Source organism: Hippopotamus amphibius, chromosome 10 (assembly GCF_030028045.1).
Source record: "Hippopotamus amphibius kiboko isolate mHipAmp2 chromosome 10, mHipAmp2.hap2, whole genome shotgun sequence".
Taxonomy (NCBI): domain Eukaryota; kingdom Metazoa; phylum Chordata; class Mammalia; order Artiodactyla; family Hippopotamidae; genus Hippopotamus; species Hippopotamus amphibius.
In genome coordinates this window covers 68,850,117-68,868,336 of record NC_080195.1, presented here as the reverse complement: position 1 = coordinate 68,868,336, position 18,220 = coordinate 68,850,117, and the positions used below count along the sequence as shown (strand labels likewise).

At 36.4% G+C, this 18,220-nt stretch overlaps 2 protein-coding genes across 2 annotated transcripts in view; one reads left to right on the top strand and one right to left on the bottom strand.

Annotated features, from left to right (window-relative positions):
- Window positions 1-16,808, bottom strand: part of IMPG2 (interphotoreceptor matrix proteoglycan 2) — a 72,657-nt gene extending 55,849 nt beyond the window's left edge. The window contains exons 1-2 of the mRNA XM_057697288.1: window positions 15,695-16,808; window positions 14,990-15,241 (exon numbers count right to left, since the gene is read on the bottom strand). Coding sequence (XP_057553271.1) covers window positions 14,990-15,241; window positions 15,695-15,773 — 331 coding nt within the window. The 5' untranslated portion in view covers window positions 15,774-16,808. The remainder of the gene's footprint in view (window positions 1-14,989; window positions 15,242-15,694) is intronic.
- LOC130830222 (ras GTPase-activating protein-binding protein 1-like) lies at window positions 6,445-7,938 on the top strand. The gene is given in 1 exon segment (XM_057697287.1): window positions 6,445-7,938. A coding segment is annotated over 1 exon segment (1,452 nt). The 5' UTR covers window positions 6,445-6,486.
- Window positions 16,809-18,220: the final 1,412 nt, after the last annotated feature.

The window sequence follows — 18,220 nt, the reverse complement described above, 5'->3', positions numbered from 1 at the left end:
AAAGAAAACACAGAAGAATATATACGACTTGAAGATAGGCAATGATTTCACAGACAGGACACAGAAAGCAACAACTATAAAAGAAAAAAAAACTAATATTAGAATTCATCAAAACTCAACACTTCTGCTCAACAAAGACACTATTAATAAAAATGAATAGGTAAGGGGACTTCCTAGGTGGTGCAGTGGTTAAGAATCCACCTGCCAATGCAGGGGACACAGGTTCAAGCCCTGCTCCAGGAAGATTCCACATGCTGAGGAGCAACTAAGCCCATGTGCCACAACTATTGAGCCTATCTGCCGCAACTACTGAAGCCCAAGTGCATACAGCCTGTGCTCCACAACAAGAAAAGCCACCACAAAGAGAAGCCTGCGCACCACAACGAAGAGTAGGCCCCGCTCGCCACAACTAGAGAAAGTCTATGTGCAGCATTAAAGACCCAACACAGCCAATAAATAAATAAATTTTTTAAAAAAATTTTTTAAAAACATGAATAGGTAAGACACACCTCTGGAAGAAAATATTCAAAATACATATATCTGACAAAGAACTGGTATTTAGGATATTTAAAGGATTTCTACAACTCCCTAACAAAAAGGCAAACAATCCAATTTTAAAATATGTAGAAGACTGAAGCAGACACTTTACAAAGGAAGAGTTACAAATAGTCAAAGAGTAAGTGAAATAGTGCTCTCTGTCATTCATTCTTCAGAGAAATGCAAATTAAACCACCCACACAAGAACCAGAGAGGCTAAAATTTTCTACATGGACAATACCAAATTTTGGCAACAATGTATAGCAAACACAACCCTCATTTTTGGCAAACATGAAAAACAGTACAACCATTTGGGGGAAAGTACTGGTAGTTTCTTATACAACCACATATACACCAAAGCTATGACTCAGTAACTTCCCTCCTAGATATTCCTTTAAGCGAGAAGTAAGCACATATCCACAGAAAGACATGTTCAATGCTACAGCAGCTTTATTCATAATAACTTAAAAAAGAAAACAATCCAGGTATCCATCAACAGGAAAATAAATAAACATATGGTTACATAATGGAATAAAAAGGAGCAAATTACTAATTCATGCAACAACATGAATGAATCTCAAAAGGCTGAATTAAGGAAGCCTTACACAAGAGAGTTTACACTATTCTACCTACATAAAGTCCTAGATAGGTCACTAAGCTATGGTTTAAAAAAATTAGAAGAGTGGTCACCTGGTAGTTGGGAGTGAGAAGGGAGGACTGTCTTGGAAGGGAAACAAGGGAACTTTCTGGGGTGGTACTATCCCAAAATTTAAGAGCGATTTGGATTACATCAATGTCCACATTAGTCAAAACTCACCAAAACAAAACAAAACAAAACAAAACAACAAAAAAACCTCACCAAATGGTATGCTTAAGATTTATGCATTTCATTCTATGTAAATTTCACTTTTTAAAATAGTAAACAAATATTTAGCTCTAGTTAATGATATTCATGCTGAAATTCTACAGAGAAGTGTACTGTCATTAACTTATGAAATACATCTAAGTAACAGGATAGTTGCAGAGATAGATACATGATAAAGCAAATATAAAATGTAAACTGTAGAGCTAAGTGGTAAGACTATGATGTTCACTAAACTATTCTTTCAACTACGTTTAAAAATTTTTCATAAAATCTTAGAAAAACATTATTGTGTGAGGAAGAATGTAGTTGGAGCATCCAGAAGTGTAGAAATCATACCAGATTTCATTGCAGGCCTTCTCTTGGCCTCTCTCATGAATACACAGAATAGCAGCGGAAGCTGTCTCCTGCAAATTATGCTGTGGGGGATGTCATTTTCTGAAAAAAACTGCTAAGAAATCCAATTAAAAACAAATAGAACTAAGAAACAAGTTCAGCAAGGTGCCAGGATACAAGATCAATATATAGAAATCAGCTGTATGTCTATACACTAGCAATGAACAAACAAAAAAATGAACCTAAGAAAACAATTCCATTTATAAAAGCATCAAAAAGAATAAAATACTTAGGAAGAAATTTAACAAACTAAGTACAAAACTTATACTCTGAAAATCAAAAAGCAGTGCTGAAAAAAAATTAAAGACATAAATAAATGGAAAAACCCTCCATGTTCATGAATTGGAAGACTTAACATTGTTAATATGGAAATGTAGTCATCCCTCAGTTTCCGCAGGGGAACTTTCATCCCTTCACCCCCACCCTCTGCAGATACCAAAAACCTCGGATACTCAAGTCCCTTATATAAAATGGTGTAGTATTTGCACATTATCTATGCACACCCCCCCATGTTAAATTACCTCTAGATTACTTACAATACATAATACAATGTAAATGCTATGTAAATAGTTGCCAGCATACAGCAAAATCAAGTTGTGCTTTTTGGAACTTTCTGGAATTTTTTTTCAAGTGTTTTTTGTTTTTAAACTTTATTTTATATTAGAGCATAGTTGATTAACAATGTTGTGTTGGTTTCAGGTGTACAAGTGATTCAGTTATACATACACATGTATCTTTTCTTTTTCAAATTCTTTTCCCATTTAGGCTATTACATAATATTGAGCAGAGTTCCCTGTGCCATACAGTAGGTCTTTGTTGGTTATCCATTTTAAATACAGCAGTGTGTACATGGCAATCCCAAATCCAAAGCTGGTTGAATCCATGGTATCAGAATCAACAGATACAGAGGGCCAACTATATCTTTAAATTGATCTGCAGACTCAATGTAATCCTATCAGAACCCTGGCTGACTTCTTTACAGAAATTAACAAGCTAATTCTAAAATTCATATGAAATTGCAAGGGACCCAGAATAGCATAAACAGTTTTGCAAAAAAAAAAAAAACAGATAAAATGGACTTCATCAAAATAAAAAAAATTTGTGCATGAAAGAAACCATCAAGAAAACGAAAATACTTTCAAATCATTTGTCTAATAAGGAACTTGTATCAGGAATATATAAAGAATGCTTACAACTCAATAAGAACAAAATAAATAACCAAATTTTTTAAAAGGCAAAGAATTTGAAGCCATTCTTCCAAAGAAGATACTCAAATTCAAGAAGCATATAAAAAAGATGCTCAACGTTATTAGTCATTAAAGAAATGCAAATCAAAACCACAAGATGCTTCTTCACACCTATTAGGATGGTTTAATTTTTTTTCAAGAAAATTATAGTGCTGGCAAAGATATGAAGAAATCAGAACCTTTATAAACTGCTGGTGGGAATGGTACATATACTTTGGAAAACAATCTGGAAGTTCCTCATTTGGTCAAACATATGACCCAGAAATTCTACTCCTAGATATGCACCCAAGAGAAATGAAAACAACCCGAATACCCATCAGCTGACAAATGGATACACCAAAAGTGGTATATTCATACAACAGAATGATATTAGTTGGCCATAAAAAAGAATAAACTACTGAGACATGCTACACCATGGATGGACCTTGGAAACATTATGCTAAGTAAAAGAGGCCAGTCACAAAAGACCACATATTATATTATCTCATTTATGTGACAAACCCAGAATAGGCAATTCTATAAAGACAGAAAGTAGATTAGTGCTTGCTTAGGCCTGGGAGAAGGGGAAGAGGAGATAAGAGTGATAAGAAAGTGATAGCTAAAGGGTGAGGGTTTTTTTTTGAAGTGATGAAATGTTCTTAAACGGATTGTGATGATAGTTACTCATTTCTGTGAATATACTAGAAAACCATTCAATTCATTTACACTTTAAATGAATTAATTGGTATGTTAATTATATCTCAATAAAACTGTAAAAAATACAATTCCCTCCAGAAAGGTAATACAGTTGACCCTTGAATAATGCGGCAGTTAGGGGCATGGTCCCTCTGCAGTCAATTCACATATAACTTTACAGTCAGCCCTCCTTATCTGTGGTTCCACATCCACAGATTTAACCAACCCTAGATCACATAACACTGTAGTACATATTTACTGAAAAAAATCCGAGTAGAAGGGGACCCTCACAGTTCAGACCCATGTTGTTCAAGGATCCAATGCACATCCTTAATTTACCCAATGGTTTTCCAATTAGGAGCTATGTGACAAGAAGGTCCAATTAACTAACTGGGAATAATAGAAATCAGAACACTTACATTCTGATAGAGGAGGACAATTGGGAGGTAGTCTGGAGCATTCATGTAGCTCAGAGAGGGGAAACCTAGATGGGACACTGCAGGCCATAGAGACAAGAGTAAAATCACCACCATTTCAAGGAAAGAGGTACTAAGGAGGGCAAAATTCCACCACAGACAAACACTACATACTTCACTATTTGGCCTATTTGTTCATAAGTCCTTTCCTTGCCAAATGATTTTCATGTAGCCTTTACTGGAGATAACTATGTATTTTTGAGAAGATAACTAATCTACAAATGCCTCTCTTCTGGCAGAGAAACTTGCCCTGGAAATGGGTGGAGGAAGGGTAAATGTAATGACAATATTCTGAAGAAGGAAATGCCGGTATTTAATCTGTAATCCTGTTACTAGGGCTCAGGCTGTGCATCTTACCTAGTACACAGTAATCTAGAATGGGGCAGAGTCCTTTTTTTAGGATAACATAGCTTCCTTTCAGAATCATGGAGCACAACACATAAGGAACAGTCAATTTGGTGCGATAAGGCAAGAAAGAAAAATAAAAGGCATACAAATTGGAAGACAAGAAGTAAAAGTATATCGGGCTTCCCTGGTGGTGCATCGGTTAAGAATCTGCCTGTCAGTGCAGGGAACACAGGTTCAAGCTCTGGTCCAGGAAGATCCCACGTGCCGTGGAGCAACTAAGCCCATGCACAACAACTAATGAAGCCTGTGCACCTAGAGCCCATGCTGTGCAATAAGAGAAGCCAGTTGTGCAACAAAAGAAGCCACTGCAATAAGAAGCCTGCACACTGCAATGAAGAGTAGCCCTGCTTGCTGCAACTACAGAAAGCCCACGGTTAGCAATAAAGACCCAACACAGCCAATAAATTAAATAAATAAATAAATAAAAATTTTTTTTAAAAAGTAAAACTATATCTTTATTTACAGGTGAAATGATCACCTATGTAGAAAACCCTAAGGAATATATGAAAAAGCTACTAGAACTAATAAGTGAGTTTAACAAAGTTAAAGAATAAAAGATCAATATACATAAATCAGTTGTGTCTATATACTAGCAAGGAACAATCAGAGACCAAATTTTTTTTAAATACTATTAACAATAGCATGAAAAAAGTGAAGGATTTCCTAGGTGGCGCAGTGGTTAAGAATCTGTCTGCCAATTCAGGGGACATGGGTTCAATCCCTGCTCCAGGAAGATCCCACATGCTGGGGAGCAAGTAAGCCCATGCACCACAACTACTGAGCCCGTGTGCTACAACTACTGAAGCCCACACGTCTAGAGTCTGTGCTCTGCAACAAGAGAAGCCACCACAATGAGGAGCCCACACACCACAATGAATATTAGTCCCCACTCGCTGCAACTAGAGACAGCCCTTGTGCAGCAACAAAGACCCAACACAGCCAATAAATAAATAAATAAATAAATAAATAAATAAATTTATAAGAAAAGAAAAAAGTGAATAAATCTGATAAAAAGACGTGTAAGACCTATACAATGAAAATTACAAAACACTGCTGAGGAAAACTGACAAAGATCTAAATAAATGGAGAGATGTATCCATTTATTTAGATATCAGAAGAGTCAATGTTGTTAAGATTACAGTTCTTTCCAAATTGATCAATAGATTCAACACAATCCCAATCAAAATCCCAGTAGCCTCTTGTGTACAAATTGGCAGGCTGATTATAATATTTATATGGAAGACAAAGGACCCAGCATAATCAAACAAATTAAAAAAAGAACAAAGTTGAAGGACTTCCACTATCTTATTCAGACATTATAAAGCTTATGGTAATCAAAATAGTAAAGTATTGGCATAAAAATAGGCAAATAGTTCTGTGTAAGAGAATGAAAAGTGAAGAAATAGACCCATCATATACAGAAGATTGATTTTCAACAAAGGTACAGAGGCAAGAAAAGATAATCTTTTTAATAAATGATGCTAGAAAAAAAAGCATGTGGAAAATTAAAAATTAAAAGTCTTATGAGGTTGAATGTCAAAAAAATTTTTTAATTAAAAAATAAAAATAAATGATGCTAGAACAACTGGCTCTGCAAATGCAAAAAAAATTAACTTTGATCCATATACATCAAATACAAAAATTAACTCAAAGTAGGCATTGAGCTGAATGTAAAACCTAAAAGTTATAAAATTTCTATAAAAGAAAACAGGGGAAAGTCTTTGTGACTGTGATCCAACACCAAAAGCAAGCATGATGCAAAAAAAACCTGATAAATTGGACTTCACCAAAATTTAAAATTTCTGTTCCTCAAAGGACATTGTTAAGAAAACAAAAAGTGTGCGGACGCAGTTGCGTGAGGGTTTTTTTTGCCTTTCGCCGTGCCATGGAGCAGCGCTTGTTCCTCTCCCGCTCAGCCGTGCAGGTTGAATTGACCAAAGCAATGGTTATGGAGAAGCCTAGTCCCCTGCTGGTTGGGCGGGAATTTGTGAGACAGTATTACACACTGCTGAACCAGGCCCCAGACATGCTGCACAGATTTTATGGAAAGAACTCTTATGTCCATGGGGGATTGGATTCAAATGGAAAGCCAGCAGATGCAGTCTATGGACAGAAGGAAATCCATAGGAAAGTGATGTCACAAAACTTCACCAACTGCCACACTAAGATCCGCCATGTCGATGCTCAGGCCACTCTGAATGATGGTGTGGTGGTCCAGATGATGGGCTTGCTCTCTAACAACAACCAGGGTTTGAGGAGATTCATGCAGACCTTTGTCCTTGCTCCTGAGGGCTCTGTTGCAAATAAGTTCTATGTTCACAATGATACCTTCAGATACCAAGATGAAGTCTTTGGTGGCTTCGTCACTGAGCCTCAGGAGGAATCTGAAGAAGAAGTAGAGGAACCTGAAGAAAGACAGCAGACACCTGAGGTGGTACCTGATGATTCTGGAACTTTCTATGATCAGACTGTCAGCAATGACTTAGAAGAACATTTAGAAGAATGCGTTGCTGAACCAGAGCCTGATCCTGAACCAGAACTGGAGAAAGAATCTGTATCGGAAGTCCAAGAGGAAAAGTCTGAGCCAGTATTGGAAGAAATTGCTCCTGAGGATGCTCAGAAGAGTTCTTCTCCAGCGCCTGCAGGCATAGCCCAGACAGTGAAAGAGGACTTGAGAACCTTTTCATGGGCATCTGTGACCAGTAAGAACCTTCCACCCAGTGGAGCTGTTCCAGTTACTGGGATACCACCTCATGTTGTTAAAGTACCAGCTTCACAGCCTCGTCCGGAGTCTAAGCCGGAGTCTCAGATTCCACTGCAGAGGCCTCAGAGAGATCAAAGGGTGCGAGAACAGCGAATAAGTGTTCCTCCCCAGAGGGGACCTAGACCAGTCCGTGAGGCTGGTGAGCAAGGTGATGTTGAACTCCGAAGAATCGTTAGACATCCTGACAGTCACCAGCTCTTCATCGGCAACCTGCCTCATGAGGTGGACACATCAGAGCTTAAAGATTTTTTTCAAAGTTATGGGAATGTAGTGGAGCTGCGTATTAACAGTGGTGGGAAATTACCCAATTTTGGGTTTGTTGTGTTTGATGATTCTGAGCCTGTTCTGAAGGTGCCTAGCAACAGGCCCATCATGTTCAGAGGTGAGGTCCACCTGAATGTGGAAGAAAAGAAGACTCGAGCCGCCCGGGAAGGGGACCGCTGAGATAACCGCCTGCAGAGACCTGGAGGCCCTCGAGGTGGGCTGGGTGGTGGGATGAGAGGCCCACCCCATGGAGGCATGGTGCAGAAACCAGGATTTGGAGTGGGAGGGAGCACTGCTCCGAGGCAGTGATTTGTTCTTCACCGATCTTCAGACAACAGTACAAACCCCAGCTCCCACAGAATGGTGAAGTTCTTCAGCCAGCCTTTGGTATCTTGGAATATGACCTTAGTCTATCCACAAACTGCTTAAGTTTGTACAATTTTACTTTTTGTGTTAATGGTGTGTGCTCCTTCCCCAACTCTCTCCTCTCACCTTTTTTAGTCCTTCACTTCCAATTTTGTGGAATGATATTTTAGGAAAAACGGATTTTTAAAGAAGAAAAAAAGAGACTGAATTCCTTGCTTTATTTGCATATACAGACTGAATTTTTCTTTTTTTTTTTTAACAGTTTTCCCAAAGAAATGTGTCTCACTTATTACTGACATTTGGTATGTTTCATTCATTGGAATATTTATTACTTATTTTCTACGTGATTCAAAAGCCTCTGAGAATTACAGGATATGATAAACATTTTGAAGGCAGAAAAAACCCATATTGTTTCTTCTTTGAGAGTCATGACTACCTTCTGGTGTGGAGAAATTGCTGTTGGAAAAATTGACAATTTTGATTCTCGCTGGTATGGTTAAAAACTGAATAAAAGGTGTTAGTGGAGTTTTCCTTTTGATACGTGATCACAAAACAGTTCCAAAACCTACTGCTTTTACCACTGAAATTGTGAGATAGGTTTTAAATGTCTAGAATGCAGCTGATAAGCTTTTCTTGAACTGTTAGATTTTTTTTGAAGTAGAGTTTTTTCATGTTTAATTTGTATTTGTAAAAAAATGAAAAAAACAAAAAAATTTTCAAAATCTGAATAACACAAAACCAGAGAAAAACTGCTGTGCCTTCTATTTATCTTTGATTCCAGTCTTGGCAATTGTTTAAAGAAAAATAATAAAAACAAAAAACAAACCTTAAAAAAAAAAGAAAACAAAACAAAAAGACAAACCAGGGAATTCCTAGGTGACTCAGTGGTTAACAATCAGCCTGGCAATGCAGGGGACATGGGTTCAAGCCCTGCTCTGGGAAGATCCCACATGCCACAGAGTAACTAAGCCCATGTGCCACAACTATTAAGCCTGCACTCTACAGCCCATGAGCCACAATTGTTGAGCCCATGTGTCACAACCACTGAAGCCCACATGCCTAGAGCCCATGCTTCACAACAAGAGAAGCCACTGAAATGAGGAGCCCACACACCACAAAGTAGCCCCCTCTTGCCACAACTAGAGAAAGCCCATGTGCAGCAATGAAGACCTAACACAGCCAATAAATAAATAAAATAAAAAAATAAAAAGATAAACCAAACATTGGGAGAAAATTTAGGCAAAACATGTATCTAACAAAGAACTTGTATCTGGAATACACAAAGAACTCTTACAACTCAATAAAGGAACAAACAACCCAAATACTTTTTTAAATGAGCAAAATATTCAAATAGACTCTTCACCAAAAAAGATATACAAATGGCAAATGAGCACATGAAAAATTGCTCAACATCACTGGCCATCAAGAAAATGCAAGTTAAAACCACAATAAGATGTGACTTTGTATCTACTAGAATGATTACCGTTTAAAAAGACTGACTACACCAAGATCTTGCACAGCTGTGGAAAAACTGGAATCCCAATACACTGCTGGTGGTACAACTACACTAGGAAACAGCAATTTCTGAAAAAGTTAAACACAGAACTATCATGTGACCCACCCATCCCACTCCTATTAACCAATAGATATGAAAGCATATGTTCAAAATATTGTACAAAAATGTTCATGACAGCTTTCTCTGTAATCATCAATAACTGAAACTCACCCAAATATCCCAAAATGCAGTATATCCATAAAATAGAATAATACCCAACAGTAAATGGTAACAAACCATTGGTATAAAAAAAATCATGGATGAGTGTCAAAACAATTAAACTGAGTAAAAGAAGCTAGACAAGAAGAGTACATAGTATGAAGATATTAGTAGATAAAAGTCTAGAAAATGCAAACGATACATAGTAATAGAAAGCAGATTAGTGGTTGTCTCAGCCCTGAGGTCAAGGGAGGTGCTGAGGGAGGAAGGGATTATAAAGGCACACAGAAAACATTTGGAGGTAACTGATAAATTCATTATCTTAAGCGCAGTGACAATCTCAAGGATAAATATATTTGTCAAGACTAATCAAATTCTATACTTTCATATGTGCAGCTTATAATCCATCAACATAAACCCTAATAAAGCTATAATTTAAAAGGCCCAACTACTAATATAATTTTTAAAGGCGGATACTATTAATTACCTCCTACTCCAAGCACCCTAATATCTGTTTAATTTCACAAATCATTAGGTTAAATGCAGTTGCTTCTTGCTTAAATGGAGATATTTTTCAAATGTGTTATATAACTAGCAACTGACACCAAATTATCTATGAAGGAAAAATTGGGCAAACCATTAGATTGAATTAGCTTGCTGGAAAGAGCTACAATCCTCAGTTGGACAGTGAGTAGATCTCTCCCTCCAATCTCCAAACAATTGGTTCTAAGGGCATAATCCAATTATGTCTTCCAAATCTCATCAAAATCAAAACCTATGTTGAAATATTCTTTTTTCATAACTTTCAAAAATATAACGGGACTCCCTAGATGGCACAGTGGTTAAGAATCCCCCTGAGAGTACAGGAGACAAGGGTTTGATCCCTGCTCCTGGAAGATCCCACATGCCTCGGAGCAACTAAGCCCATGAGCCACAATTACTGAAGCCCACAAGCCTAGAACCTGTGCTCCACAACAAGAGAAGCCATGGCAATGAGGAGCCCACTTACCACAACGAAGAGCTGCCCCCACTCACCACAACTAGACAAAGCCTGTGTGCAGCAAAAAAAACACAACACAACCAATAAATACATAACTACATAAATAGATAAATGGATTTTTAAAAAAAAGAAATCAAAAGGAAATATAATTTAAAAAAACATAAATAAAATATTTACTCTTTACCATGACAGAACAGCTATATTAACATTGTTATAATCTTGATGTGCTATGTCAACCCTATTTTAGCTTTGAGGTCCCTTTCCAATGATCTCACTCACAGCATCTGTATTTTAAAGTCAATTATTCAAGGAATGCTTTATTTTTCTTTTCATTGGCTTCTTTTCCAATAGCATCTTTTGAATGTATAAACACAAGGGCAAAGCATTTAAAAAGCATAATCATATTCCTTAAATGATTGGTTATTTCCTCTTCACTATTTAACCAGAAGCTATCTAGGTACTCTGATCTATTTTAAAGTAGTATTACACAAAAATCCAGGTAGTAGAAATCATATTTTGATATATTACACACTCATTCTCATTCATCTTCAGTTCCTTTTTCTCTTCCCACTCTTTGCAATTTCCCACTTCTGGCATATGCCCTATTCACAAAAGGCCATGTCAATGGATTTCCATTTTAAAAAGTGAAAGAAAAGCTTACTGCTTAGTAAGTTTGATAGTCCCAAAATACAACCAAGAGATATAAATACACTCCAAAAAAAAAAAAAAAAAGAAAAATTCTAATACAGTGTGCCACTTTAAGAAACTAAAAAATCAAACATATAAATATATGCAATATCTGATTTTAAATTTTTTATTTTAAAAGCATTTTAAACATAATAAAAGGGTATGAGATCAAGAATAACTGTTTAATTAAAAATAATTATGTAACAACCTAAATGGGAAAAGAATGTAGAAAAGAATAGATACATGTACATGTATAACTTTGCTGTACACCTGAAACTAACACAACATTGTTAATCAACTACACTCCAATATAAAATAAAAAGTCTTGCAACAAACAAAAGCCCAGGACCAGATGGCTTCACAGGTGAATTCTATCGAACCTTTAGAGAAGAGTTAACACCTATCCTTCTGAAACTGTTTCAAAAATTACAAAGGGAGGAATACTCCCCAGCTCATTCTATGAGGCCGCCATCACCCTGGTATCAAAACGAGACACAGATATCACAAAAAAAGAAAATTACAGACCAATATCACTGGTGAACACAGATGCAAAAATCCTCAACAAAATACTAGCAAATAGAATCTAACAACACATTAAAAGGATCATGTACCATGATCAAGTGGGATTTATCCCAGGGATGGATGGATTCTTCAATATATGCAAATCAATCAATGTGATACACAATATTAACAAATTGAAGAATAAGAACCATATGATCATCTCAACAGATGCAGAAAAAGCTTTTGACAAAATTCAACACCCATTTATGATAAAAACTCTCCAGAAAGTGGGCATGGAGGGAACACCGCAATACAATAAAGGCCATATGTTTACAAACCCACAGTAAACACCATTCTCAATAGTGAAAAACTGAAAGCATTTCCTCTAACATCAGGAACAAGACAAGGATGTCCATTCTCACCACTACTGTTCAACATAGTTTTGGAAGTTCTAGCCACAGCAATCAAAGAAGAAAAAAATAAAAGGAATCTAAATTGGAAAAGAAGAAAAACTGTCACTGTTTGCAGATGACATGATACTATACATAGAAAATCCTAAAGATGCCACCAGAAAACTACTAGAGCTAATCTATGAATGTGGTAAAGTTGCAGAATACAAAATTAATGCACAGAAATCTCTTGCATTCCTATACACTAATAACAAACAATCAGAAAGAGAAATCAAGGAAACAATCTCATTTACCACTGCATCAAAAAGAATAAAATACCTAGGAATAAACCTACCTAAGGAGGCAAAAGACCTGTATGCAGAAAACCATAAGATACTGATAAAAGAAATCAAAGACGACACAAACAGATGGAGAGATATACCATGTTCTTGGATTGGAAGAATCAATATTGTGAAAATGACCGTACTAGCCAAAGCAATCTACAGATTCAATGCAATCTCTATCAAGTTACCAAAGGCATTTTTCACAGAATTAGAACAAAAAAATTTTACCATTTGTATGGATACACAAAAGACCCCGAAGAGCCAAAGCAATCTTGAGAAAGAAAATGGAGATGGAGGAATCAGGCTCCCTGACTTCAGACTATACTACAAAGCTACAGTAATCAAGACAGTATGGTACTGGCACAAAAACAGAAATAAAGATCAATGGAACAGGATAGAAAGCCCAGCGATAAATCCATACACCTATGGTTACCTAATATATGACAAAGGAGGCAAGAACATATAATGGAGAAAAGACAGTCTCTTCTATAAGTGGTGCTGGGAAAACTGGACAGCTACATGGAAAAGAATGAAATTAGAACATTTCCAACACCATACACAAAAATAAACTCAAAATGGATTCAAGACCTAATTATAAGGCCAGACACTATAAAACTCTTAGAGGAAAACATAGGTAGAACACTCTCTGACATAAATCACAGCAAGATCTTTTTTGACCCACCTCCTAATGAGAATAAAAACAAACAAACAAAAAAAACAAATGGAACCTAATTAAACCTAAAAGCTTTTGCACAGCAAAGGAAACCATAAACAAAATGAAAAGACAACCCTCAGAATGGGAGAAAATATTTGCAAATGAAGCAACAGGGATTAATCTCCAAAATATACAAGCAGCTCATGCATCTCAACATCAAAAAAACAAACAACCCAATCAAAAAGTGGGTGAAAGACCTAAACAGACATTTCTCCAAAGAAGACATACAGATGGCCAACACACACATGAAAAGATGCTCAACATTACTAATTATTAGAGAAATACAAATCAAAACTACAATGAGGTATCACCTTATACCAGTCTGAATGGCCATCAACAAAAAATCTACAAACAATAAACGCTGGTGAGGGTGTGGAGAAAAGGGAACCCTCTTATACTGTTGATGGAATGTAAATTGATACAGCCACTGTGAAGAACAGTATGGAGTTTCCTTAAAAAAACTAAAAACAGAACTACCATATAACCCAGCAATCCCATTACTGGGCATATACCCAGAGAACACCATAATTCAAGAAGATTCATGCACCCTAATGTTCACTGCAGCACTATTTACAATAGCCAGGACATGGAAGCAACCTAAATGTCCATCAAAAGAGGAATGGATAAAGAAGATATGGTACATATAATACAATGAAATGTTACTCAGCCATAAAAAAGAACACAATAGTGCCATTTGCAGAGACGTAGATGGACCTAGAGACTGTCATAGAGAGTGAAGTCAGAAAGAGAAAAACAAATATAGTATAGAATTGCTTATATGTGGAATCTAGAAAAACTATACAGATGAACTTATTTGCAAAGCAGAAACAGAGACACAAACATAGAACAAATATATGGACACCAAGGAGGGATGGAGGGTGAAATGAATTGGGAGATTGGGATTGACATATACACATTACCATGTATAAAACTGATAACTAATGAGAACCTACTATATAGCACAGGGAACTCTACTCAATGCTCTGTGGTGACCTAAACGAAATCCAAAAAAGAGGGGATATATGTATACATACAGCTGATTCACTTTGCTATACAGCAGAAACTAACACAACATTGTAAAGCAACTATACTCCAGTAAAAATTAATTTTAAAAAATAAAAATAAAATAAAATCCTAGTTTTGTTGCTTTAAGATCCATTGTGAGAAGTGCCACCATTTGAGATGTAAAAAGTTTTGTGTATACCAACTAGAAGTGCCTTGAATCTGTAGAATGGCTAAACTATAAAATATAGAAATTGATCATATTCCCATGCATATAAAATAACTAATTAGCCAAATAGGTAAGTATATCTTGGTTAATATCTTTTGTGGGTATATTTAGGCAAATTACTGTAATGCAGAAGTAAAAATTAAAGTTAATTCATCCAGTATCATAAACTGGTATTTCTGAAGTGCTTAAAAGATTTTAAACCATGACCTCTCTTAAAATAATGTAAACTTTCCTCTGAAGCTGTATAAATACCATGCTCTTAGCAAGTCCTTTTTGCATGGCTAGTAGAAAGATAATATTTGGCTGAGTCTCTGCCCAAAGCCTCACAAATTCTGAACTATAATGAAATACAACTGCTTTAGAACTATGTTTGAATTTCATCATGGAGCCCAAGGGTTTAAATGCTTGCTTACCTCGGACTTTAAAATATTTCACATGGTTTTCCATAGCCTCTGTAACACTTTCATCTGGGCAGGTTTTCACACCATTAGGAAATAGAGTAAATCGCTTTCTTCTGAGCAACCACTGTCTCTCAGTTTCTATGTGGTCCAGAGGTTTTTTCTTTTCGATAGATAGAGAAGAGTCTGTGGATTCTGAGTCAGTCAGGAGAAAAGAAACTGTACTCTTGGGTTCTTGGCTCTCTTCTAAAGATAAGTAGGTTTGTGCTACAGAGTGAAAGCATAAACAAAGCTTCTGATGATGAATGAAGATACAGAATGAATGGTAACAAATAAAGGAAAACTGATGTTTGCACCACATTTGGATTTTGAACTCAATGCTCAAATTATAGACGTGTGTGCTTAAGGAGGCCAGAAGTACAGCACTCAATTTTTTCTCCATTTAATTCCCACTCCTTTATTTCAAGATTGTTAGTTATTGAAATCAAGTATACATCCAATTTCAACACAAGAAATAAGGGGAAGTAAGGTTTGAACCAAGAACTATTAATGAAGACGAAAACCAAAATTATGGGAGAGATTATCAGACACTGTAAGTGAAGCAATATCGAAGATTAATATTTGATTCAATTTCTTACAGGAGTCATATCAAACAATATTATTTTTAGAGAAAATATACTACAGATGTAAAGATAAAAAATAATGTAGATTTTTAAATACCTGTTAATGACGGAAGGTTTCCTTCTATGAAGACAAGCATTAAAATACCCAGAGAAATCTTCCCAAAATGAGGAAACATAATCGTCTGAGCCAAAACCAAAAGAAGGAGGAGAGGCCAAAATCCTTAATTGAGCACCCAAAGCCCTGAAACTTCCAGTAACAAATTGTTACAGGAAAGGTCTAACATTTAACAGTTTATGTTTGAGAACTGACAACCACTCCAAAATCATTATAAATTAGCTAAATAACAATGGTGTCCTTTCAAAGTCCCTCTCACCTCTTTTCTGAAATAACCAGCATGCTGTGAAAGCAGGAGAGATAAGCTAATTAGGACAGATGGGGAGAGACAATTTCTTTATTCTAATCTAGTCAGCTAAGCTCTTCACTAACACTCTCCTCGCCTTTAATAAGCAGCCCACTTAAAAATGTTTCCAGAAAAAAATAATGTTACACATATAACTCACTGAATTTTACAACTTTTCTCAATCTATTAGTCAAACTTGATAAATTCACATGTTCTCTGGATACCTCTACAGCCTATGATTTGTAATCATAAAATGCTCAGACTGACTATACCTATTTATGTCAGAAATACAGAACTACATACAAAACTAGTTTTCTTGGTGCTGTTTCTCTTTGAAATAAAGATGCTGTCTTGTAAATGTCCCTCCTTGATTAAATACTTTGAAATCTTTCACTGTAACCACTTATGTCTCCTTCTTTACCCATAAGATAGATAGGAATAGTAAAGCTAACGCATGATAGAGACATTGTGAGCACTGAATTAGTTAACACATAGAAAATGCTTAGAAAAGTGCCTGGCACCTACTAAGCACACAATATAAATGGTAGCTATGTGATAATAACAAATAGCTTAATTTGTTATTAAACATGAGGCCCAGGGACTTCCCTGGTGGTCTAGTAGTTAAGAATCCACCTTCCAATGTAGGGGTCGCAGGTTCGCTCCCTGGTTGGGGAAGTACGATCCCACATGCAGCGGGGTGACTAAGCCTGCATGCCACAACTACTGAGCCTGCGCTCCGGAGCCCTTGCACCACAACTAGAGAGAAGCCCGTGCACTGCAACAAAAGACTCCGCATGCCGCAATGAAGATCCCATGTGCCACAACTAAGACCCAATGCAGCCAAATAAATAAATATTAAAAAAAAAAAAAAAACCATGAGGCCCAGGGTGTTTATCTACATGAGGAACTCAATCAAGAAAGGATATCCTTTACCACAATGGAGGACCAGAAAAAAATTTTCTATTAGGGCAGTAGTTATTATCAAAAAAAACCTAGTAGAAAGCAATTAAATGTCAAAATTGCTGTGGAAGCTAGGATTTACTATTAAATAACAATGAATTTATATCATGTCATGTCCTCTGGTGAAGTTCTCTGGGGAAAAAAAAATGTTTTGTAAAGATTTAAAGCACATTTCTCTTTAGAATCCTAAACTAGCCCTGATCCTGATTTCTCCAGTTTCCAAAAGGGACAAACTCAGCTGTAAGAGGAGACCATCCGGGTGGGTGCAAACCACACCAGCATAGGAAAGCCTCATACACACAGAACCAAGTCTTTTAACAGCCCCTGGGAAGAGTCTGCAAATTTCCTGAAGACAAACTTAGTTACAAGAGACTACAGAGGAAAGCAGGGGCCCATGTTTGCCAAAAGAGTTTTAAAGAGTTCTGGTCAAGGAGCCCTTCAGGGTATACACGTCTACTCACAGTTCTCCCAGTCCACAGAGTTCAGCAATTAGAGGTCATTTTCACAATAAAATATATATATATATTCTCTCTCTCTCTCTATATATATATATAGAATACAACTGACATTTCACATTCATTTTAGCTTAGTACTTTTCCAAAGAAATAGTACTGAAAGAAAGAAAACACAAGATAATTTCCTATTAAGAAAGGGCTTAAGCTTGGTATTAAGCCAAAAGTAATTAAAGCATAAATGAATAATTTTATATGACTAAAAAGTAGGTGACAGTGGAAATATGAGGATAGAATGTAGACAGGAATCAGATTAGAAAGGGCTCTGTATAAGTCTAGACCTATTTCCCCCTAACACAAAAAAACAACAACAGCTGATTTTAAGATATCGTAAACGTTTTCTAAATCCTAGTTAAGTGACTGGGTTATGATTTAAAAAAAAAAAAAAAGCTACCATTTTTTTTTATCCTAAGAATTGTGAAAAACAGTATTACCTTCTCTAAGAAGCTTTCCCTGTCCACAACAACCCTCTTACTACCTCTATACCACCTCTCACTATTTCTCTCTCTCTCTCTCTCTCTCTCTCATACACACACACACACACACACACACACACACACACACACACACACCTCCCTAGGCTGAACACCCTCCTGTGCTCCCAAAGAACTCTATGATTGTTTTAATAGGCATATTAAAACTATTCACATGTCCATTTCTCCCATTAGACTATAAATGACTTAGGAATAAGAGCTGTCATTCAGTTTTTTCTACCTTGTACATTGCCTGCTAGTAGTAGAAGATGCTCAA